The 24,935-nt window shown below is 37.7% G+C and overlaps 2 protein-coding genes across 6 annotated transcripts in view; one reads left to right on the top strand and one right to left on the bottom strand.

The window, feature by feature from the left end:
• The window catches only part of Tmem14a (transmembrane protein 14A), a 15,179-nt gene extending 4,238 nt beyond the window's left edge, over positions 1-10,941 (top strand). For all 3 annotated transcript variants that reach the window (XM_046458607.2, XM_046458608.2, XM_058583698.1), the window contains 4 exons: positions 4,677-4,762; positions 6,796-6,897; positions 8,789-8,876; positions 10,338-10,941. In XM_046458607.2, the coding sequence (XP_046314563.1) occupies positions 4,677-4,762; positions 6,796-6,897; positions 8,789-8,876; positions 10,338-10,377 (316 nt within the window). In that variant the 3' untranslated portion in view covers positions 10,378-10,941. The remainder of the gene's footprint in view (positions 1-4,676; positions 4,763-6,795; positions 6,898-8,788; positions 8,877-10,337) is intronic.
• On the bottom strand, positions 10,509-24,935 carry LOC124102332 (glutathione S-transferase). 3 transcript variants are annotated; one of them, XM_058583696.1, is made up of 7 exons: positions 24,837-24,935; positions 24,442-24,540; positions 20,327-20,378; positions 18,875-19,007; positions 15,817-15,958; positions 13,705-13,836; positions 10,509-12,162 (listed from the first exon to the last, which is right to left on the bottom strand). In XM_058583696.1, the coding sequence occupies exons 2-7, from the start codon at positions 24,526-24,528 to the stop codon at positions 11,992-11,994; spliced, it is 717 nt and encodes a 238-aa protein (XP_058439679.1). In that variant the 5' UTR covers positions 24,529-24,540; positions 24,837-24,935; the 3' UTR covers positions 10,509-11,991. The 3 variants fall into 3 exon arrangements, with proteins under 3 accessions (XP_058439679.1, XP_058439680.1, XP_046314558.2); XM_058583697.1 differs by lacking the exon at positions 24,837-24,935 and adding an exon at positions 24,638-24,811; XM_046458602.2 differs by lacking the exon at positions 24,837-24,935 and having other exon boundaries at positions 24,442-24,810.

Below are 24,935 nucleotides of genomic sequence, written 5' to 3'. Positions count from 1 at the left end.
CTATGTTTTTTTTTTTTTTTTTTTTAACTGGGAATTTCCTGAATTTCTGCCTTCCTGCGGCCCTAAATCTTCCACCCATTCTGTCTTCTACCCTTCTGGAGCTGAGCTGTTGGTTAAGGTGGTGGGATGAATTCATGGACTATTGCAAAATCGCTTGATAGGATTTTAACCTTCTCAGCACCACCCAGATTTCACTCGAAAATGTCAAGTCCAAGGAGCACAAGGATAGGTAATTGTTATATCCTTAGCATGTGAGAAAGCTTTGTATATTAGTTTACAGAAGATCTCTTAGTTTTCCAAATTTTGGAGGACTTGGCGCTGGGAGCCAGGCATGGCCTTGTCACCTGGTTCTGTACGCAGTGCAGTAAACCATTTTGCTTCATTGCACCCAAGATGCTTTCTAGCTTTTTACAAGTCTTGAGGATCTACTTTAGGACAGGAGCATGTAAGGGTGTGATGGGCTGCCCTGCCCACACCTCATCTTTTTCAGGTTAACACAGCCTCTGGCTTTAATGTGTGCTTCTGGCCTGGCCACGTAGCCCTGCCGTGGCAGAGGAGCAAGAGGGGTGCTTATTGTTTGTACAGATTTTCTCTGTAATAACAACATTTCGCAGGATTAGGAATATTTATTTTGCCTCCTTAGAATAACAGTTCACTCAATTTGATTCTTGGCAATATAGCTAGAGGTGGGGATAGGGAACAGATGAACTACAGGTTATCCTCAGGTAGAAGCTGTTCATGTCTCATTCATTCATTCTTTACTTAGTACCTGCCTTGTGTAGGGCAGTGTGCTTGGTGCTGTTAGAACAAAAAAGTGAACCTGGGTTTGTCCTCAAGGAGAGAAGAGAATACTGGCTCCCAGAGCCTGGAAAGGGTGTGTGGGCTAGGGAGGGAGGGAATGGAAAGAGGAGAAAGGATCCCAACCTAAGGAATTCTATACCAGGTAAAAGGGAATGTGTCCCCAAGAGAGGGTCATAGGAACTCCTGGGGGATGGAGCCTTTCACTGCTGCTTGGCTTTAGGAGAAAAGTAAATCCTCCAATTACTACCTGATGATGAATGATCTCTCTCATGAGCTTCAGGTCTGAACTAAGGGTATTTTCCTGACTCAGACAGAATATAAAAGCAGGTCACATTATTCTTGGCTACCTCCCTCCTCCCCACCTCATATCTGCTGCCGCTCCAGCATTATCTGTCTCAGGGAATCATCAAGGCCCTCCACCCCTACTTCTCCTGATGGTTTAAGCCAGAGACCTAGAGGCTGAGTCATCCTGACTCATCCCTGCCTCTCCCTCCCCACACCCAGGCCTCTTGATGCTACCTCCTTCACCTGTCTTAAGTTCATCTGTCTCCCTCTACCTTTTTGTCATTTCTTTATGCCAGGTTACCATCGTCAACTAAGTTCTTGCTTAGTTTACTGCAACTATCTCCCAGCCTCACTTTAATTCATCTTTCACTATCGCAGCCAGGATGCTGTTGCTGGTGTTTAAATCTGGTTGTGAGGCTCACTTCATTAATCTCTCACTGGCCTTAGGACAGAAGCCATATTTCCTCTGCAGGGCTTACACCAGAGTCCTGTTTCTCACCAGGCCCTCTCTTTTCACAGCCCCTATGCACTTCCTTTTATTTTGAGATCTTTGTCATGCTTTCTTACATCAGGAAACTTTTGCACATTTTCCTTCTTCTGCCTGGATCATCTCTTTTCTCAGCTTCGTTCTGATCTCCCCAGGGTACCAGCGAATACCCTGCAACCTGTAGGCATCCTTCTGTAGGCCCCCACCCCGTGTCAGATGCCTGTCCTCTTAAGGATCACTTAGCATCTCCCTCCTTTTGCTGTGCTATACTGTGGGTTCTGAAGGACCAAGACCATGTCTTTAAGATAGGAGGCCAAGCAGGAGATTGATCCATAATTGAAAATTCTGAAGCACATCAGCTTTGTTTGCATGCTTAGCCAGCTAACTTAGTTCTCAGAGGTGGTGTTGCATAGTGGTTAGAAGTGAGACTTACTTGAATGTGAAATCTTGGCTCTGCTCTGTGACCTTCTGGGATTGCTTGCCTTTTCTGTGCCTCACTTAGTTTCCTCATCTGGAAAATGGGGATAATAATGTAACATTCAACCATAGGATTGTGGTGGTGATTACATGAGATGATACATCTGAGACCTCAGGATGGTGCAATTACATGGTAATCGCTCACAAACATTGTTAACCTCAGTATTATTATTACTAGTTTATCCATCATTCAGTCAACAAAGGGCCTTCCTACCTGTCACATCCTACTGCACCACTTCCTAGGCATAGATGAGGGTCTTTTGGTAGGTGTTGAGGGCTTTTTAGTGCCATCATTTGCTCCTGTGTCCCTCTGGCAGACCCTCCCTCATAGTAATTTTGATTGGCTCTTTGAGATAAGTGCAACAATTCTTTTTCTTTTTTTTTGTTATTTATGTATGATTAGCAGAACACATTACAATTCTTATTACACATATAGAGCACAATTTTTCTTATCTTTGGTTGTATCAAAGTATGTTCACACCAATTTGTGTCTTCATACATGTTCTTTGGATAATAATGATAATCACATTCCAACATCCTTGTTAATCCCCTGCCCCCTCCCTTCCTCTCCCACCCCTCTGCCCTATCTAGAGTTCCTCTATTCCTCTCATGCTCCCTCTCCCTATCCCATTATGAATCAGCCTCCTTATATCAAAGAAAACATTTGGCATTTGTTTTTTTGGGATCGGCTAACTTTACTTAGCATTATCTTCTTTAACTCCATCCATTTACCTGCAAGTGCCATGATTTTATTCTCTTTTATTGCTGAGTAATATTCTATTGTGTATATATGCCACATTTTTTTTTATCCATTCACCTATTAAAGGGCATCTAGGTTGGTTCCACAGTTTAGCTATTATGAATTGTGCTGCTAGAAACATTGATGTGGCTGTGTCCCTGTAGTATGCTGTATTTAAGTTCTTTGGATATAGACCAAGGAGAAGGATATCTGGGTCAAATGGTGGTTCCATTCCCAGTTTTCCAAGGAATCTGCAAACTGCTTTCCATATTGGCTGCAGTCCTACCAGCAATGTATGAGTGTGCCTTTTCCCTACATCCTCACCAACACTTATTGTTGTTTGTCTTCATAATAGCTGCCATTCTGACTGGAGTGAGACGGAATCTTAGAGTAGTTTTGATTTGCATTTCTCTAATTGCTAGAGATGATGAATATTTTTTCATATATTCATTAATTGATTGTGTATCATATTCTAAGAAGTGCAACACTTCTTTTCCGTTCTTCTGAGTCAGTTTATTGTCAGTATAGGGAATAAAAGATTGGTTAACCTAAATGATGAGCAGTGAGAAAATTGAAAAATATATATAAGAAATCCCATATATCATTCTCCTGTTTACAAAGGTAACTATTTTCCCTGTGGAAGAAATGTAGATATAAGAAAGTTGAGATATAAAAGCGCCACCAGGATTCTTAGAATTCATAAAGCAGAAGAACTTCAGAGCTCCTCTCGTTTGTTTCTCTCACTGGGAGGACTTGGAAGAAGGAAAGAGCATGGTTTTAGGACTGACCGCCAGCAAGTGACCAGAACCACATCTCTAGCCTGTGGCCAGCGCACTTTCTACTACATCTTAAAGAATACAGAAGCTAGGCACCAGTGTGCGTACCTGTATTCCCAGCAACTTGGGAGACTGAGGCAGGAGGATCACAAGTTTGGGGCCAGCCTCAGCAACTTAGTGAGGCCCTAAGCAAATTAGGGAGATCCTTTCTCAAAAAATAAAAAAGGAGCTGAGGATGGGACTCAGTGGTTAAGCACCCTTGGGGTTCAATTCCCATTACCAAAAAAAAAAAAAAAAAAAAAAATAGGACAGTGTCCACAGGGATCTTCTCACCTTCTCACCCCGAGATATGCTTTGACCGCTGCTGTGATGCAGGATAAGATGTCATTATCATGCAGTTAACTTTGTGCCAGCCTTCACTTTCATTTATATTTTTTACTGATTTGTCATCACTCTAATGTGGATGTCTCTGCCTCCCCAGAACTGTCTAGTGACAGAGCATATGTTTAAAGTGAAACTCTGGTTCAGTCTCCAAGCAAACACCCAGGAGCTATGCATGGATGTCTTCCTTTTCTGTTCTGCAGTATGGGGAGCATGGAAGGATGAATGTCTGCAAAATATGAAAGAATTATATGATGGAGTTTCAGAAGTCATTTAGAGGAAGAAGAAGCTAGAGTGATTAAGGGGATCTGGGTTAGTTAAGGGCAGAGGTCGAGGAGAAGGTGCAGAGGCTAGTTGGGGTCCTGTAGGTGGAGGAGAGGGAGAATGTTATAGAAATGGAAGTAGGAAGTATAGATTGTAGTGTTTCCATCCAGTGAGGAGACCCAGCTGGCAGAGCACAAGCCTTATTTGAGAAGTAGAAGGACCTAAATAGCTGAGGGTGCAGCTTGAAGACAGAAAGAGGAGAGTTAACCTGAGGTGCTCCCCTCCCCCCCGCCATGCCCGAGAATGAGGATAGCAAGACAGTGGTGTTGGGAGTGGCCTTGACCCTTTCTTTAGAGCACTATAGAAATTAATTTTTATGATTCTGTGGGATGCCTTTCAGTTTACTATGTATTTGTTCCCCCAGACTCTTTATTTTGAATCATTTGTTCCTTCCTCCTTGCTTTAGAATTGAGGCCTCACCAATGGACCTGATTGGTTTTGGTTATGCAGCCCTTGTGACGTTTGGAAGCATTTTAGGATATAAGCGGAGAGGTAAGCCAAAACACAAAATTTTCATCAAAGGAACTTACTGGGGAGTTGCTGAATGTGCTAGGATCATCTGAGGGTCTGTAAGTAGGACAAGAAGTTAATGATATCTTAGAAGGAGGTGAGGACCAGCATATCATGGAAGGGATTCATGGAGGGAAGGGGTTACATGGGACTGAGCATGACAGAGCATTCCAACGTGGGGCTTCTCCAGCATAAAAGTCTAATTTCACCTGCCATTATGAATTGCATAGTTAATTGATTTAACCTTCCCCAGAGCTCGCTTATTATTAAATAAAGCTTTTTGTGTTTTACATAATTATGTTAAAAACTGAGCTTTATTGGTATGTGTTGCAAAGGAAGAGATTTGTTAAATACCAAGGTAAAATACCCAAAGCTACCTCTTCATCTGTATCTAAAAGAGGGAGAAGAGCCTAGTTGATTACTTAAAGGGTTTTTATGGAGAAAAGTAAAAGGTCAAGATTTTATGCTTTACTTTGTTCTAAGTAGATGCATGTGTAGTCATGGTGTCTCATGTTTGTTTCTTCTATTTTAATGAGCTTTTAAAAGTAAAGCGGTATTTCAAAGGGCATTACACCTGTGACAAGGGTAAATTTGAATTTGAGTGAAAAAGCCAGGTGTACACAGTTAGAAGTTAGGAACTTCCTTAGAGTTATCTCAGAAGCCACAGGCAGAAGAACAGTTCTGTCTCATAGCAAAACAACTGGCAGATTAGAATAGATTCCCTTCTAAGATTCCTTACAGATTGTAGTTCACCTTACATTTTTGTTTGTTGTTTTTCTCTGAATATGTGTATTGTAGATATTTTTTGAAGGACAAACAATGATGCCACCAAAGTGATACCTGCAAATAATTTCTCAAGGGCTGATGCTTTATGATCTACTTCAAAGAGGACTCAGCGTAAAACCCTGATAGGATTGTTACTGAAGAAACAATTTTTCTTGTCAAAGACATATCTAAAAACTTCTATTTATATAACAGAAAAGAACACCTAAACATTATTTATTTATTTATGCTACCAGCGATTGAACCCAGGGGCACTTAACCACTCATCCTCCCAAGTCACTGGGATTAGAGGTGTGCACTGCTGTGCTAGGCTTAAATGTTTTTGCTTGCCTTTTTTAGGGATGTAAAGAATTCTGTGTGTGTGTGTGTGTGTATGCATGTGCACACTCATGCACAAGCACGTATGCTTATGTTTGCATTTCCTGCAGTGGTTCTTATGCCTGGCTACATATCTGAATTCCCTGTGAATATTTGAAAAATAGAAATACCTCAGTCTTACCCTCATGGATTCTAATCCAGTAGATTCTAAATGAAAACAAGTTCTGTAAAGCAAGGACTGTGTGTGCTTTGATCACAGTGTCACCCTTGATCACAGGGTCACCAGCATAAAACTCCCCGTCTAGTGCACAGAAGTGCTCAGTGTTTATCATGGTGTCCTGGGCTGGGTGGCTGGGCTGGGGACTGGCTTGCTGGGTTAGTGCCCTGCATCTTCGACTTTCTTGGTGTAGTCTCCTCTGGCGCCTTAGGGCTTGATGATTTGTTAATTATTCAGGAAAAAAAAACATTGCTTGGTTTGCACAGACCTTCTGTCTTTACCTTTGTGAGCTAAAAAATACCTTTGGACCTCATTTTCCATCATCACAACTTTATAGTAAAAATGGTGGATCCAAGGGGAAAAGCGGGGAGGGAAGAGTTCCTAAAAGTGAACTGATTGCCCAAGATCATACAATCAAGTCAGCACAACTACTACAATGCAAGCTTTCTTTATTCCTCCCAGTGACACCTGACCCCTGCATTGCCCTGTGTTCAGAGTTCCTCTGCCTTATGTTTTGGGGTTCAACATCAAACAGTTGTTTCTTAGAAACCATCCCTGAAGAGATCCGTACTTAATTTGGCTCTGTCAAGATGCTCTAGTAGGAATATGTTCGAAGGTGCCTGTGTTGCACTTGAAATGATGAATGAATTCCTTTCACTTTGAGATTCTCTTTGTGAGTCCATACTTTTCTCACCAGGTGGTGTTCCATCTTTGATTGCTGGTCTTTTTATTGGATTTTTGGCGGGCTATGGAGCTTACCGTGTCTCCATGGACAAACGAGATGTTAAAATATCACTATGTAAGTAAAGCACTCCCCCCCCCCCCCGCCCCCGCCCCCAGTTACAGACCTTGAGACCTTGGAGCGGCCTTCTTGATACCCTGTACTAGGTTGACTAGAAAATATGTTGTCAAATGTTGAGTGGCCATGCACTTGGGTGGAGACTGAACACAACCCTTGTTCCTTTCTAGACAGACCTGATAAAAAATGGTACTGCCACAATGCCTTCCAACTCAAATTTCTCTAAAACTTGTTATAAGAAAAATGAAATTAGAAAAAGCAAGGAACCATTCCTAGATTTTCTGCTAATTCTCCTATGTACATATTAAGCATGGTTGTTATGTTGCTGTGAAAATATCTAAAAAGAGACAACCTATTTTATTTAATCTACAAACAGCTTTTAGATTCTGATCTGCCTTGAGAAAGCAAGACTGACCCCTTCTTACCTTCTTCCTTTGTGGGCTTTAGTGAGAGAATGTCCACAGAAAAAAATGGAAACCTATATGTTTAAGCCCTCAGAGTACTTGGCTTTCTTTTGTCTAGCTGGAAAGAGAAATACAGCAAAGGTTTAGAAAACTACACCAAGAAAATTGTCTTTATTTGATTTATTCAAAATGCCATGGTGAGATATGGAGGAAAATATAAATAAAAACAAAATTTTATTTTGTTTATATTTGAGGAAGAGAAAGAGATTAGGTGTGTTTTTCTTCCCTTATTTTAAATACAAGAGTAGGGATATTTCTAATAATGAAGATTGTTTCAGAGCTAAACCTATTCAGCAGGGTATAGATATGTTGAGCCTTTTATTCATATATACTTAAGTAGGGTTTTAGTCAGCTTTTTCACTGCTGTGACTAAAAGACCAAACCAGTAAAATTGTATGGGAGGAAAAGTTTGTTAGATGGCTCACAGTTTCAGAGGTCTTAGTCCATAGAAGGTTGGTTCCATTTTGGGGGGCTTGAGGTTAAGCAGGATATCATGACAGAAGAGTGTGGCAGAGGGAGGCAGCTTGTATGATGATCAAGAAGCAGAAAAAGAGAGACTCCACTTGCCAGATACAAATATAAACCCCAAAGTCACGCCCCAATTTCCTGAGACCACGCGTTACCCCTTCAGTTACCACTCAGTTAATCCCTATTAGGGAATTAAATTACTGATTGGGTTAAGAGACTCACAATTCAGTCGTTTCTCCTCTGAGCATTTGGGGGATACCTCACATCCAAACCATAACAAATAGTTCCCATGTTTGTTGTCAATCATATTTTATATCAATATGTATTTTATATGAATACATATTTCAATTTTATGTCAACAGCTTTGAAACTGTTCTTAAGTTGTAATAGTGACACCCTGAAGTCTTACACAGAAACATCCTTCTCTCCTTTGGGTTCAGCTCCTGACCTGATGCTTCTGAATATAAGGTTGTTATTTAGTCTCCAGGCATTTAATCTCCCAAAATGGAATGCTATCAAGAAAACAGTTTGCCTTCCAGTATTAGTTTATAATCAGATCTTTTAAAAGAAACACTTGTATTATTTTCCTTACTAAATTAACCAGCATTTATTGACTGGCTCCCTGTGGGAACCTTGTGTAGTTCTTGCCTTTGAGGAGTGTCCTGTGAAGAGAAATTTAGGTAGAAAAAGAATCTTTGGAAGATATTTCAGGAATGGACCTCAATATGTTTGTTTACTCAAAAATTTTGATAGGCTGTTTAATAAAGCATTTTAATAGAGCCCTTTATTTTTTCAAGAAATAGCAACTCAGTGCCTGTACATAATAGTTGTCGTATGGAAAGCTTTGAAACAGTATCCTATTTTTCTATTTATTTATTTATTTATTTATTTATTTTTCTGCAAGCAAGCACTGATAACATGTTTGATACTCTGGTTCATGAATTGATTTTGGTTTTCAGTTACAGCTTTCTTCCTGGCCACAATAATGGGTGTGAGATTTAAGCGTTCTAAGAAAATAATGCCTGCTGGGCTGGTTGCAGGTTTAAGGTAAGAACTATTGTGATTTTTACTTTCCTCTGCCATCATTTTGAAGGGCTGATTTTTGTTCAAAAGTCAATTTTAATTTGAAAGGTGAAAATAGTTTCTATTATAATAAGCATGATTGTAAAAACCTTAAACCATAGTGGATTCAGTCTTTGGCACTGATGTGTTCATAGTCATTCTTCCCAGAAACAATTAGTGTCACTATTATCTGATCACATGGACACAGTTACCTTTTTCATAATTCAGAGCTAAATTCAGCCTTGTTTCCCCACAAGATTCATCAACCTAAAGCAGTAAATTTCTTCATTTACGTCTCTAAAGAGAGTTGGACAGTGATAGTCTCATGCAATTATTTTGAATTTTTGAAGGGAGATAAATTTTAGTATTCTTTAAAAAGGTAGGTAGGGGGTCTCCAATTTTTGTCAATTTGATCTGGTAATTTTGTCCAAGAGATTAAGCATGTTACCAAATAAAAATTTAGAGATAACATGTTTTTTCATTCTTCCTAGCTGACTTTTAAGTGTTAAAATCCATCAGTAAGTCAGCTCCCTTTGACATGTATTTTCACTGTTTGGAATTTATTTAAAAGAAGTGAGATGTACACAAAGATTGACTATTCATTGAGACTTTATTTCGAATGGAAAACATGTTAAACTGAAAAATTAGGAACTGCCTAGAAATTCACCAGAAAGGAAATATTCCAATAAATACTTTGCCCACTTAATGGAATATTGAGTAGGCATTTGTACATCATGTTTTCAAAACCTGTTTAATGGCATTAGAAAATCTTGATGACATAATAAGGTATAAAAATAAAATCAAAATCCACGGAGCACAATGCAAACCTATTGTTTTAAAATGTCTGTATGTAAACAAAGAAGATAAGAAGGAAACACCTCAGACTGTTAATAGTGTTTTTTCTGTGGGTAATAATAGCATAATGAATAATTTCCATGTTCTTTTTTTTCCACTTTCATATAGAATTTTCTAGTGTAGCTAGATGATATGTTTCTAAGGAGGGGGAAAATTTGATTACAAAGGACTGCTTTCCAGTTATAATCCTGTTCTAAAAAGGATGCTCTGTGTTAGAATCAGAAGTAGGGTTTGCTGTCAAGAGGACAAGACCCAGTTAATGGCCATCTCCTTGATTATTTTTCTAAGTGGCTTTACTTGACTAGCTGTTGAAAGTTTTTGTTTTTTCCTAGACCTTTCTTTCATGAACCCTCATCCCAAGCTTTGGAACAGCAAGTTCTTATTTTTTTCATTCATTCAGTGAACATTTTTATTTCCTGTCTGAGAAGTTAGAACACAGAGATGATGTGTTCTCCCTGTTCCAAGGAGTGGAGCTGGGAGAGAGTCCTGGAAGCCAAGGCTTAGTAACATGCCTGCATATAGTGTGTGATCCTTTCTATCTTATGCCAGGTAAGAATGACCTCCCTTTGCCTCTATCTTATTTTAATTCAGCCTCATGATGATCCTGAGACTTGTCTTACTGTTGCTGTGAGCATCCAGAAGAACCGAAAACTAAATTCCTGTCATTCTACTGTAATGGGCAGAGTATTCTTTGTACTTAAAAGATAAATTTCAATATAGAATGTCAAGTCTCTTATTTTATGTCAGAAGCAAAAGTAATACTGTCTCCTCTAAGATGAATAAAAGTTTAAGGTAGTTTTTTTTTTTAAAAAAAAAACAGCAAAAATTTAAACTGTTTCTATTTGTTAAGCACTGTTTTCATTAAAGGTGTTTAATGAATCCCGATAAGCTCTTTCACTTGCTGTGGCTATTTTTATATTTGTAATATTGTTTTTGACAGTTCCAAATACTGATGACTCAAGTTTAAATTAAACTACAACTTATCCAATAAAGGAATTTCCTAAGTAGACTTCACAAAATACTAACTTAGATGTTTGTTACTTGTGCTATATCAGAAATTTTATTTTTTTTCCATTTTAATTGCATTTAATTTCTGCCAGTGTTATTTTTTTCCTTTAAAAGAATTCCGTTCTGGATATACTCTAACAGAATATATCAGTATTCAAATAAAAAAATAAAAATGTCTTAAAAAGTTTTGTTGTTGTATTTTTTTCCCCCTCAAATCACCACTTCAAATTTGGGCATAGTTATAACTTCTAATGTCCAAGGCACCTGCCGCTGACTATTGTGTTCTTGGGAGGTTACTCCCTGTCTCTGGACTCAATTCCACTTCCTCAAGGAAGACTTTAACTTAATGGTCAACAAAACCCCTCAGAAGTCTAAAAGCCTGTGATTTTAGTCCTATTGGTTTCCATACCCTTTGTTTAAGTGAGGGAGTGCAGAGTCTTCAGCCCATAGCAGCAGAATAGATCTGGTTTGTTAGGTTGGTTTCATTTGCCAGCTGATAGTGACAAGGAATTCAATTAAGAGGAAAAAAAACCCAAACCATTGGTTGAACCCCAAAGGAAACTTAAACAAAGTCCTTGATATACTTTAAAAAAGAAAAATCCCATCAATCCTAAGGATGCCAAAGAGATTGTTAACCACAAGCAAGGCTGGAACATACTGTCATAACTGAGCTACTCTCCTTATTTGTCACCTGTCAAAGATGAAGGGAAAAGCCTGCAGGTTCAGACTGACAACAGCTTCTACTCAGCCTTTGATTATGACAGTGATATAGAAATTGATCATAGAAATATATGCAATACCTGTGACATACTCAAGTGACAAAGTTTTAGGAACTAATTGAAGCTGTACAGAGTCCTGGACTGTTTCCAAAAGATGGTAGAAGTGAATGATGGTGATACATGCCCTTCTTGTCATTCGGTTTTTGGTTTTTAAAGAAATCCTTGATATCTGTTTGCTTACTTATGATTTCACTCTTTGCACATGAAAAATCCAGAAGAATTCTTTATCATTTTTTTAAAAGAATTCATATTTGGATCATTCTAAGTGGTGTCAGAATATTTAGGAAAAATAGAAAAGGAGTTTTCTAATTTGCAGGCAAGTTTTAGGGACTTTATTTCCTTATGCATTTATTACTTTTGTTTCTTTATTAACATATCTTTAGGATATTTTACTGGGCCTTTCTATAAATGAAGTGTGCAGTATGTCCTGAACCTCTTGAATTCAACCTCTTGAATTGTTAATACTCAGCTTCTATAGTGCTCATGTTTTTGAGAAACATGCCATTTTCAAATTTGAATATTTTCTTCACTTTCTTAATGGATTCTTCATCCATTGGAGGCTTTCTCTGGCTTCCAGGCTGGAGAAATTTGTAAATTGTGGGGATGTGGCTGATTCTGACCTTGAATTCCTAAAATGTAAAATGTCAAAATTCATGAGAGAAGAATATAGTACAATAAACAAAGTAAAATTCTGCTGACTTGTAAGGAGAAGTCCTCAGGTTTCCTATGCCATAAACATTTTTCATGTTCTTACATGATTTTTGAAAACATCATTTTAAGTAGCTGCACAAAATTCTATCCAGCTGATGTATCTCATTTATGTAGATATTTTTTCAGGTATTGGACATTTAAGTTGTTTGTGATTTTCATTAAGCACAATAAATGGAATATTATGTATTGGAAATTTCAAAAAACATTCAACAGATAACATTGTGTACAAGTGAGGTAGACTAAATAACAATAGTAAAACATGGTTATAAAGTAATATGAAGTGGAAAATTGAGGCTGCAGAATTGTCATTAACTCATGTTACAAATATTTTAATTTTTGTGTGTGTGAATTTGGTGCTAGGGATTGAACCCAGCCAGAGCCTTGCATATGCTAGATAAGCACTCTACCCACTGAGCTACATCCCCAGCCCTCATGTTACCTAGCAATGTTTGAAATATTTTAAAGATTATAAAGGAAGCCTCTAATGTGGCAAAATCTTTTAGAACTTGGGTCATGGAATCAGACAGACTGAGGTTTGAGTATGAGTCCCAACACCCAAGTTATTTATGTGCAAGTATGTGCAAGTTATTTAACCTCTGAGTCTCATTTCCTGTCTATCTTGAGGATGGAATAAAATAACTGAGGTAGGGCTGGGGATGTGGCTCAAGTGGTAACGTACTCGCTGGCATGTGAGGGGCGCTGGGTTCGATCCTCAGCACCACATAAAAATAAAAAAAATAAAAAAAAGATGTTGTGTCCACCGAAAACTGAAAAATAAACATTAAAAATTTCTCTCTCTTTAAAAAAAATAAATAAATAAAATAACTGAGGTAAAGTGGATTTGATTTTTGGTTCAATGCATGACATGAAGAAGCTTCACCAATGGTTATGTGGTTGTTGTTGAGTAATGTCTGGGATTGAACTCAGGGGCACTCGATCACTGAGCTACATCCCCAGCCCAATTTTGTATTTTATTAGAGACAGGGTCTCACTGAGTTGCTTAGCACCTCGCTTTTTACTGAGGCTGGCTTTGAACTTGTGATCCTCTTGCCTCAGCCTCCCTAGCTGCTGGGATTATAGGCATGCACCACTGCACCCAGCTGTGATATTATCTTAAGTTTTTCTTCTTACTTCATCTAGAAAATTAAGCAACTTTTACTGAGGTTTTACTCTGAGGCTTCAGCCCTGCAAGAAGCCTGCCTCAGGTCTCTGTGCTGGTGCAAGTGACCCTCATCTGCTTTCCCATGTTTTATTTTTTAATTTATCACATTGTATAGAAGATACCTGTCTATGTGTCTGTCTCCCTGACTAGGTATGTTTCTGGAGGGCATCTTTATATTTCTAGTATAGGCCTTGGCATAAAGAAGTTAGAACGTTCTTGAGTGAATGACAATAAAAGAAGAAAGAAATGATGCATATTCATTCTCTCTGAAGTTCTTGGGGACTCTGGATAGCATTACCTGTAGCAGAGGGAAGCCTGAGAGGACACTGGGTTTGCACTCTTCAGCCATTAAGATGACTTCAAGGAGCTGTATATCAGCCCAGCTCAGCTGACTGCCCACAAGGAAATCTTTCCCAGGGTCTCTTAGTGCCTGCATGATAGTTGAGAAGAAGGTAATGGACTAAGGGCATACCTCACATGTAAAACTGTGATCTAGTCTTCTAGAAAAGTCTTGTAGAAAGTGTTCTAGAAGCTAAGAGACCTGGTTTCTAATCTGTTCTCTGCCCCCTGGGTAGTGGTATGAGCTTGAGCCAACCCCATCTCTTGGAGCTTCAGTTCACCTGAAAGAGGTGGAGCAACTCCAATCCCCCTGACCTGACCACAGGAAACAGCTTGATCCCGTGAGCTTTGTCGTCTTTTATCTCCCTCTACCTACCCTGTGAACCTCTATGAATGGTTTTAGTGCAGCACCTGGCTTGGTGGCTTTTCCAGGTCTGTGTTTGCCCTGCCTCTGAGCAGGTTCCTTAGTTATGCTGCTTCTGGAGGGGACTTTGTTTTCAGGGAGTTTTTACAAGTCTCATTTTTACAAGTGAGTTTTCTTATAATAGGGCTGTAATTTATGAGTCATTTTGAGTTAAAATTGATTGAATACAAAATGAAAGATTAGATAGTAAAGTATATGCTAGCTCTCCAACTTTATGATCTTATGGTGCATGGACATGTGATCAGAATTTAGAGACTTGAGTGCAAGTGTCAGCTTTATTAGTTGAATGTATGACATTGGGCAAGTTATTTTCAGCTGTTGTTGCCTCATCTGTAAATGGGACAATCATTGCACCTCTTTCATGGACTTACTAAGATTAAAAGGGCAAAATATGCCAAATACACAGCACAGTGCTTATCATTCTGTGGAGGTGACAATGACATCGTCATGATTAGTACTGTAGTTAGTGATACTATCATTGTCACTATCTTCAGCCATGAGAGAAACGTCTATACTTTATGATACTGTATGACAAAAACTGCAGTCATTAGGAAGAATGATGTCAGACATCCCTTCCATTGCCAATATTTATAAAATTATAGGATAAAAATCTCTTAAATTATGTGCCGATTACAAATTAGTATATTGTCTTACATATTTCTGAAGGAAATGATATAGAGAAAGTGCAAGGTGTAGAATATTTACAGTTTGATCCAACTTGGAACAAAGAGACTGAAAATTCACTGAATGTGATCAAGAGAAAAAAAAGTGTAGTTTGGGAAGTTAGGCTACCTGTAATCTATGCTAAATACCTAAGTATTAATTAAATAATCTGATTACATGATTTGATGGTGATAAATAGATTTAAATATATGTACTAAGTCATTCTTTTAGAACTATTGTTCCTGAGCCCAGAAAGGGTGGACTAAACCAGCATTGGCAGTAGATTTGGAAAACTCATCTGGATCATTAATTTTTTTTACCGAAACCCTGACATTTTTAATGATTCTTTCCTACACTTACTAATATTATAATGAATGTTCCTAGAGGTAAGAGCATAGATAGCTAAAGAAGGTCCCAACCCTGGTGTTAGCAATGCAGTCTAGATGTTTGCTTAAGGCACAAGCTTTTCAGACATAATTTTATAAACGCTAAAAGTTTAGAAGACACAAGAAACAAAGGGTTATTTTGAAAACAATTTTTTAAAGTTTTAGTCTGTTGCATAGGATTCTGCTAACCTGATAAACTTCCCTGAACCCTAATACTAGCCAGTGCATTTTAGAAATAATACTATCCTCCCCAACAACTCTTTAATTAGTGTGGGACTCTGATTTCCACCCCAAGTCCTGCTTTAAAGCTTTATTTTACTCTAGAATTATATCAGGTAACTGAAATTCTGTCAGCACCCAGAACTACAAATGATTCTGAACTTATGCATGAAATCCTTTAAAAAAATAAAATAAAATTCAGAACCTAGTGGGAGGAAGGTAGATTTGTTTTATAACTGCAAGTGAGGGAAGAATTTTGAGTTTTTACAGAGGTTTTGGCCATCCTTCATCCACCACTAAAATTCTTTATCTACATTTAGTTTAGTTCATTTTTCTTCTTGATCCAAGTCATCAAGCAAAACATAAGTCTGTCACATACCTTCTCATAGACAGGGAAGAATCTCGTAATGGCTCGCTGGAGAATATACTCAAGATTCATTTCCTTCTCTTCAGGCAGAGATAGTGGAAAGTACATAATCATGTCACTCAGGTCCCTCAAGCCTTCTACATACATGTCAATCCTACAGGAAGGGTGATAGTTCCAAAAATGATTTAATATATGCATTTAAATATATGTATCATGGCTGAATCATATAATACAAATTATTTAATTAACACTTAGTTATTTAGCATAGGTCATAGGTACCCTAACTTTCCAGGTCGTGTTTTTCCAGAAGAAGGGAATATCATGTTATGGACCAAAGAAACATTTAAAGTAGTGCCTCAGTTTCATCTTCCTACCAGGGGTCCTCCTGGAATATTGTTTTGTGAGCTAACAATAATAATGGAATGCTGTTCCTTTGGGATATTAAGAAAGATCAATCTGGGAGATAGGAATAATTATAGAACTCAAATATCTAGGCAGGTGTGTGTGTGTGTGTGTGTGTGTGTGTGTGTGTGACATCAATTATGTAACACCAATGTTAATCTCTCACACACATAGACATACTCACACAAAGCATTAAAAGGATGCCATAATAATAAACTGGACAAGATTGTATTTGGCTGTTTGAATGTAATAATAGTGTGATCACCATGTTAGTACATGTGATACATATGGAGGAAGAGGTAACTACAGACCTCTGTCCGGCCCCAAACCTCTCCATCTGGATCAAAAGTTCTCAAACACAGACAGTAGAGCAATTTAACAGAGCACAAAACTTGCTCTGCAAGTTCCCACTTGCCTCCACCTTCATTTCCATGCCTGAATGGAAGGAAAGATGGCCTTATGTCTGTCAAGGACCAAGGCATAGTGAGAATACTCCTGGTGTGGGTATTGGAAAAATCTCTGTCCAAGGGGAGTTTCCTAATCTTTGTGAAACATGGGCCTTTTAGCTTTAATCCAGAATAGTAATGTGTGTCTTGAAAATGGTCTCAAATTCTTTGCTCCTCCTGCCATTGAATTAAGTCTCATTCTCCCCTTGGATATGAATGGGCCTTGGGAACTTTCTAGACCCAGTGTAGGGAAGTAATGTTCTTGGATTTCCATGGGTAGGCCATAAGAATCCTTCCAAATCCCACCTGGTTCTCTTTATCATTTGCTCTAAGGGCAGCCAGCCTCTATTTAAGAAGTCTAACCACTCTGAGAACCTCCTGCTGTACACTCAAGCTGGCCACATGGAGAAGGTATGTGGGGAGAGAGAAAAATGCCTGACGATGTCCACATGTTCCAGGTCTCCCAACCCAGGTGCCAGACATGAGTGAAGTGCTGCATGAGAGACTCATCTGAGCCCTGTCAGCTCGGAACTGTGAGAAAATATGTGGCAGCAATGGATCACTATTAGAGAACCATTAAGCATTAGAGTTGTTGTGGGACTGTGTAGTTGGTTAAAGGAGTTTTAAAATATAAACACATATGAGACTTTATCATAGTGACAAACCAATGAAAGTATATATAAGTAAATCATTGATTCATTTTCAATTTACAAACATTAGTTTTAGAAATTAACTACTTTAAAACTATTTTACATTAAAAAGAACCACAGCTCCTTAGAGAAATGACTGAGTCCAGGCCTGAAGCAAGAGATAAATAGGATTGATCTGGATCAACACATTATACCAGAGAATAAATAAGTTATCAGAGCCACTAGAGTAAGGTTAAAAAGAATTCCAGGAGCCACTTGGTTCCCATTGACCAAAGGCAGAACAATTTGAGCATATAACAATGGAAATAATTGAAACATATTAAAGATGTGCAGATTGATTCGTTCAGATGCATAAAGAATAACAACAGGCAATAGGTCACTTTTGGATGATGCATGTGAACCAATTCATTATTTGGAAAACTGGTCAACAAGGAGAAAGAACCAAGCATCAATCCTGTCTTCTCTATAGGAAAATGTACCTCCAAGTAACCAGATAGTAGGTGAGGGAGGTTTTTTGTTTTTGTTTTGATTGAAGTATTCCAGATAATAAATGTGGAAGGAATGATAGCACTGAAGCCTACAGCTACTAATATCATGACGGATAGATAAGTAGACATTCTGTTTCTCAACACCCATGAAGTAGTCTTGCAAAACCCACTGGAACCTGTATCTAAAAAACCTGAGTCTGATAAACTCTCTAAATCCAACTAGCCCTTTATAAAAATAGAGACAAAGGAACATGTTTAACTACACTGCGGCAATGTAGTCAGCAGAAATTTAGAAGGAACTACTAGAAAGCAAGAGAATGCTTATGGTTAAGACATAAAACAAGGTCAATCTAAAAATTTGTATTGCATGAAAATTTTAAACTAAATTTCTAAAAATACATTTTTGAAATGAAACAATGGCTTAATCAATGAGAAAACACTTCTTATTTAGTAAAAATGAACTCTTTGTTGTTTACCAAACAACGGCTTTCTAATTCTGTGCAGTACTTTACAATTTAGGGTGGTTGTTTTAAACAGGTAAGACAAGACTTTTACTAGTTTGTGGATGGGTCTGCCCATCACAAATTGACTGGTTGGTGCACATGAGAATTATCTATAGAGTCTGGGAAGCTGGGGGTGTATCTGGTGTATTCAGAGACTGATGAGGTAGTTTCCAGGACCGTGTCCAGATTCAGTTTCACAGGGTTAGATGACTCCCTGACAAAATTTTCAGTATTCTTTGGATTTACTCTTGAGTGCTGCTTCCACCTAGTGGAGGCAAACAAATCATGAGAAATGCCTGATTTCTTTTATGAATGAGAGCTAAATATGGCATCTGGATGTTAAAAAAAACAAAACAAAACTGTAGTGTTTGGCCATGAATTGGTAACTATGAAGATAAATGTTTTATAATAGGTGCTATTATATTCTCTCTTTTGATATGTGTTACATTTTTCATGATAAAATGTTAAAAAAAAACAAGAAAAGAATTTTCTATTAATCAAGAATTACACTAAATGTGGCAGCTAATAAACCTCAATGTTAGGTTTTTATTCTGTTTTTAAGTCACAAGTGTTTTCTGTACCAGGCTTGCTCCTTCAGGTTCCTTCCATACAAGCCATATTTTGCAGCTGTGTATCTTAGAATGGCCCTGGATTCTACCAAATTCATTCCATCCATTTCCACCATGGGCACTCGTTCATACATCAGGGTTCCACCTTGAAAAACACAAAAGAAAGCTGGATTATTTATTGTTCTTGATAGTGGCAACTGAGTTTTCTAAAGATGATACAAAATGGAACTATTATAATCAAATAATATTTATCAAAATATTTTTAGAGACTAAGTAAAAGGAGAAATTTTTATGCATTCACTTATACAAAAAAAAAGTGTGGAGGGCCAGACACAGTATTGAATATCTTGGAAGACACTGAAAAAAATATATAAATATATATTATATTAATATTATATATATTATAAATAAATACATGTATGTGTATACACACACACCACCTTTCTTGCCAAAGATTCCTCTTTCTAATTCCTTTGTCTCTTTTTTAATATTCCTTTTTAGTTATACATGGACACAATTCTTTATTTTGTTTATTTATTTTTATGTGGTGCTGAGGATTGAACCCAGAGCCTCGCACGTGCTAGGCGAGCACTCTGCCCCTAAGCCACGACCCCAGTCCTCCGTTGTCTCCTTTCCTATGGCCACTCCACTCTTTTTACCTTTGAGCTATCTTGATCATACCCTGAGTGTTAACTCAGGCTCCAGATGGGCCATTCTTGTCTATCCCACCTTCTCTGCCTGGTTGTTTTCATGAAGTCATGAGACTATTGAACATATTTCCATCAATCCCTATTAATTATCAGTGAGTAAGCAGAACTAAAAAAAAAAAAAAAATTAACCCCTGTATTATTCTCTGTAATAAAACCAACTAACAAACTAATCATAACTAGGGAGGGCCATGTTTTGATTAAGAAGAATTCTCTCTCTCTTCCTCAACTCTGTGTGTCCATCTGTCTGCATCTCTTCCTCAGATGGGCAACAGTAAGGCTGGCTCTGCACTTCCACCATCAAACATCTGGAGCTGGGCCAGTTCTCCTTTCCATTATCTGAGGGTCTAACTGGGAAACTGAGCCACACCAGTTACTTTTGTAGAGAGAGTTTAATATAAAGAAGTTAACTACATCCTGGAAAACTGAAAAGAAACAAAGGAGCAGTGCAGTATCGTGAAGTAGGAAACCGCAAAAAAGAAGACAAAGTTCAGGGGAAAGAAAAGGAGAGAGCTGGAACAATTAGACTTAGAAGCGTGGAGGCAGGGCTCCTGCTGGTTGCAAGACTCAGGTACTTCCTTCCTTATATAGAAATAAGATATTGATAGTTACTGTCAATACATTTTTTACTTCTCTTATTCAGAGTATTAAACAGAGGGGTGGGGATGGGGGCGGGGAGAGTGATCATAGTAATGGAGACACCATCTCATCTCTTTGATCTAATGTAACATCAAAAGTAATAAGATTTTCATCTCACCTTGGATTAACTTTTCAAATTCTTCACGTGTTTCAAAGAATTTTTCTTCAAACTAAGGAACAAACAAAAAGAATGTAAGAATACATCGTTATTAGCGTTTTTATTATCATTGCTCTTGATACCATGGAAAAAAGTTACATGGAAGTCAAAGGATTAGGTATGAAGTGACCCCCAAAACTCATGTGTTGAAGCCCTTTCACCAGTGAACAATGTTCAGAGGTGGGGCTTTTGAGAAGTGATAGGATCACAAGGGCTCTGACCTCATCAGTAGATTAATCCATTTGATATTTGATAGCTGATATTTGATGATAGAATGGATTACTAGGAGGGGGAACCTAGTTGGAGGAAGTAGATCACTGTGGGCTTTCTCTGAAAGGGTAGGTAGAGTATTTCTTGTTCCCTGCACGTGCATCTCTTTTTCTCTCTCTCTTTCCTTTTCTGCTTTCCAGATGCCATGAGCTGAGTAGTTTCCCCCTGCCATGTCCTTCTGCCATGATGTTTCTGCCTTGGATTCAACTGACCATAGACTGAAACTTCTGAAACCTTGAGCCAAAATAAATCTTTCCACTTTTATGTTGTTTATGTCAGGTATTTTGATCACAGTGATCACAGTGATGAAAAGCTAACAAACACAATGCCTAATTACTGACTAAAATAATGTTTTAAGTATACCAAATATGTAGTTCCTTTGTGTCACTCCTGAATCCTTTAACAATATGAAACTGAAGTGTCAGATCACCTCATTTCTACACCTCAAAGACCAGCATTAACTTTAACTCTAATCCAAGAGCAGGAAACACAGCAGTCTCCAGGGAATTCTGCTATTTTTATAAGACAACAAAGACTGTAATCCCAGTGGATCAGAAAGCTGAGGCAGGAGGATCTCAAGTTCAAAGCAAGCCTCAGCAACTTAGTCCCTGTCTCAAAATAAAAAAAAATCGAAAGGACTGAAGATGTGATTCTGTGGTTAGTGCCCCTGGGCTCAATCTCTGGTGCCAAAAAAAAAAAAAGATGTAAGAGTCCTTATTCATTTAAAATATTATCAATATTATTGTATAAATTATAGAACTCTTCATAGAAAAATCAGAAAATATAGATAAGCTAAAAAATTGTAAGTCATACTCATTGGGCTGTCCTCTAGGAATGAGAAGGTATTCAGTAGACATGTTCTTTTCCTATGGCTAAGTCAGCACAAATATGGCATTCAAAAGGTGGAAGTTGGACACTTGCTACACATTTAAAAGAATCTTTGTGCAGGGATAGAGTGTGTAATATGTATGTGTGGGGGGTCTCTTTTCTCTTAGTCCTTTGATTTTACGAAATAAATTTTCTTCTGATTGATGATCCCCAGTACTATGTATTAAGTACTATCTTACCATCACCTTCTATTCTTGGTTCAGATAGTTGGTGGTGTTCTCTCTTTTATATTTTCATTAGTAAAAAGAACCATGCATCAAAAGCCAAAAGAAACACACAAAAACGAAACAAAACAAAACAAACACAAAAACAAGCTCTGCCGACAGCTAGCATAATATTGGAGCTCTTCTTCTCCAAGTTTTCATTTGATGCTTAGGAAGCCCAGAGAGGCCAAGTGACTTGCCTGAAGTCCCTTGGCTAAAGGATAGAAGAACCAGCGCTGGGTTCCCTTCATTCCAAGGGAAAAGCTTTCCACTACATTTCAGATATTATTAGCTTGGTAACTGAGTAGTCTTTATTTAAATAATCATTTCAATTTGAAGCCATATTCTGCACTTGATACCAAGTATGGGAGTACAGAGAAGGACAATCAGGGTATAAAGCAAAGCTTTCTTTCTTCCTTTTATTTTTATTTTTATTTATTTATTTTTGTGGTGGTTGGGGGGGTGTTACTGAGAATTGAACCCAGGGGTGCCTTACCCCTGTGCTACATTCCCATCCCTTTTTAATTTTTATTTTGAGTTTTTCCTCCTGAACTTTTTTTTTTTTTTTAATGATTTTGTGCTTTGCATAAAGGCTGAGTGAGAGTCTGTGTTGGGCACTGTGGGGTTTCCAAAGATAAGCGAAGCATAGCTATTTTAGCAAACTGGTATATACAAGAGCATACTTAAGCTTTTGAAAATTCACTGTGACTCATAATGACAAGGAAAAGTTGGGAAAAGAAGATGGATACTGACTGTAGAATTGCCTTCTAATTCTGACAAGTTATGATGGTATCAACATGAATCTAAAACTCTGGGAGGAATCAGAAGGCCCAAGATAGAGATTCATGAGGCTCAGAAAGAAAGACTGACCTATTACTGTTTTGTAAAAATTAGGCCTTTAGAAGGAAAAATGAGAAGTTTAAGTTTTTTTTTTTTAAAAACTATACTAAAAAATATTTAGTAACCTCCAAAGAAGTTGGAATGTTTTTGATAGGTAACTCTTGTCTCCTGTGCATGTTTTATGATGCCATATTCTTTCTTCTTGAATGTTAAAAGTATTTACTGACCATATCCTTTGTTCTTATAAATACCATAGTATTATAAAGCAACAATACGAAAAATTGAGATAAAAAAAGATATAAAAGAATGACCTTGTGTCTCTCTCTTTCATCTTCAACATCTATCATCTGTCATTTATCCAGCTGAGTTTAAAGAGAAAAATAAAGAATGATACACAGAAGGAACCATGTAAGTAAATTTTTTTCCCAAAAGTGCACAAGTCAAATTTTGGCAAATACAGATAAAAATGCAAAAATATACAAGCTAGACTTGCTAGATACAGGTTATTCAAGCAGACCGGAAGATGATGGTCCAACTGAATTTTAGCTTTATATGTTAATGTTTTATTTTTTAACAGAAGACTATCTGACTATATTGAGTGAATTAGGACTAAATTTTAACAATTGTTCATCCCAGGTAGCAGGGTCATGTTCATTTACAATATTCTTTGTACTATGCTTAATCTTCTAACTTGATTTAAAATTAAAAAAAAAAATCCAGATACGACTTTTAGAAAAAAATGAAACTTCTACATATGTTTTGTTGTTGTTGTTGCTTTATTCAAGCACTACTGGGAGAAATAATGTGGTACATTTCACAAAATATTCCAATTTAAACCATGTTCTGAGATGCATTCATAAAAGGTATTTTCATTTCTGGAGAACAGATGAACGTGAGACCTCTGTTAGATCTCAGACAGCATACAAAATATCCTAGTGAATGTCAAGTCACCCGTATTGCTTGCTAATTTTTCACTAAGTCCCCATGGTACAGACCATAAGTTCAAAGAAAACTTGTTCCTTTATCTAAGAGACCATTTAAGAGTAACTGAAAAATACTTTTTGTATGGATTCCAGAAAAGGCCAATTGCTTTATATTCAGAATGTGCATAGAGGCACAAAGATTTATTTGGAAAGCTCTTTATAAACTTTAATAAACTACTTTTAAAATGTATTGAGAAATTTTTAATAATTAAAAAAATCATTAACGTGTAGGACAGCTATAATATTAGTGGTAAACGATAATGTTATGTCAGTACTGTTCTGGGCTTTTAAAGAAAAGTACTATTATCTTAATAGTCTTGATTCAAGTGTAGTTAAATGAATGCCATACTTGGCTGGTAAGAATGGAATCAGAAGCTATGAAGCAAAATGAGCCTCTTCCTTTCTTTCCTCTGTGCCTCCCTCCTTCATTTCCTTCCTCCCACACCCTTCCTTCTTCTTTTTTTGTTGATTATTATAGAACACTGTAATATCTTGGATATGTTTAGTATTAACAATTACTACAGTATTTAGGCACTTAATTAAAAGGACTAATTAATTCTTTCACAGCCAACATTTAAAGAGCATGTGGTAATAACTGCTTTTTGTTTTCTAGCTGGTGCAGTAGAGTAGGCCTGTAATCCCAGCAACTCAGGAGGCTGAAGCAGGTGAATTGAAAGTTTGAGGCCAGCCTCAGCAATTAGCGAGGGCCCAAGTAACTTAGTGAGACCCTGTCTCAAAATAAAAAGAGTTGGGGATGTAACTCAGTGGTGAAGCACTTCTGAGTTCAATCCCCAGTACAAAAATTTTAAAAAGTAGTTTTCTATAACTTTCCCAAAGTAAGTGCTTAATGATCTGCAGACAAAAACAATAGCAGTCAACCCAGCCACCTTACCTCCACTCCTGCTGCAGCCAAAAGCCATCGGATGGACTCCATTCTGCCCCTGCCATTGAAGTAGTGAAGCACAGGCTTCCCCACCATGACTAAGAATCCCTGAAAATCAAGAGGGAACAACTGAGATTTGTACACAAAGAGAAAGAGAAACTTATAGAGCATCACAAAATTCATCAGAAAGATAAAGGCTTGCAACTTATGCCCCAGAAAACCCAAGCGGCATCTTAGTTCCAAGGCTGCCTGTAATCTAGGTTCCTTCCTCATGAGTGGAGCTTGTCTTCTGAAACTGGTGTTCTAGATTTTTAAAAATTAATTTAATAACTGACTTAAAAAATAGAAAGACGATAAGTGTAAGCAAGTCAGATAGAAGGAAGGAATTCAGGACTAAGGCTAACCTGTTTTTCTTCTTGTGCAGGTGACAAGATTTTAGCATTTTAATCTTTCCTCTCTCTCTTTTTTGTACAGCTCCTCCTCCCTCCCCCTGTCAGGACAAG

Source organism: Marmota monax, unplaced genomic scaffold, assembly GCF_021218885.2.
Source record: "Marmota monax isolate L192 unplaced genomic scaffold, Marmota_monax_Labrador192_F-V1.1 WCK01_AAM20220418_F8-fsc00191, whole genome shotgun sequence".
NCBI lineage: Eukaryota > Metazoa > Chordata > Mammalia > Rodentia > Sciuridae > Marmota > Marmota monax.
This window is presented reverse-complemented; position numbering and strand designations above follow the sequence as displayed.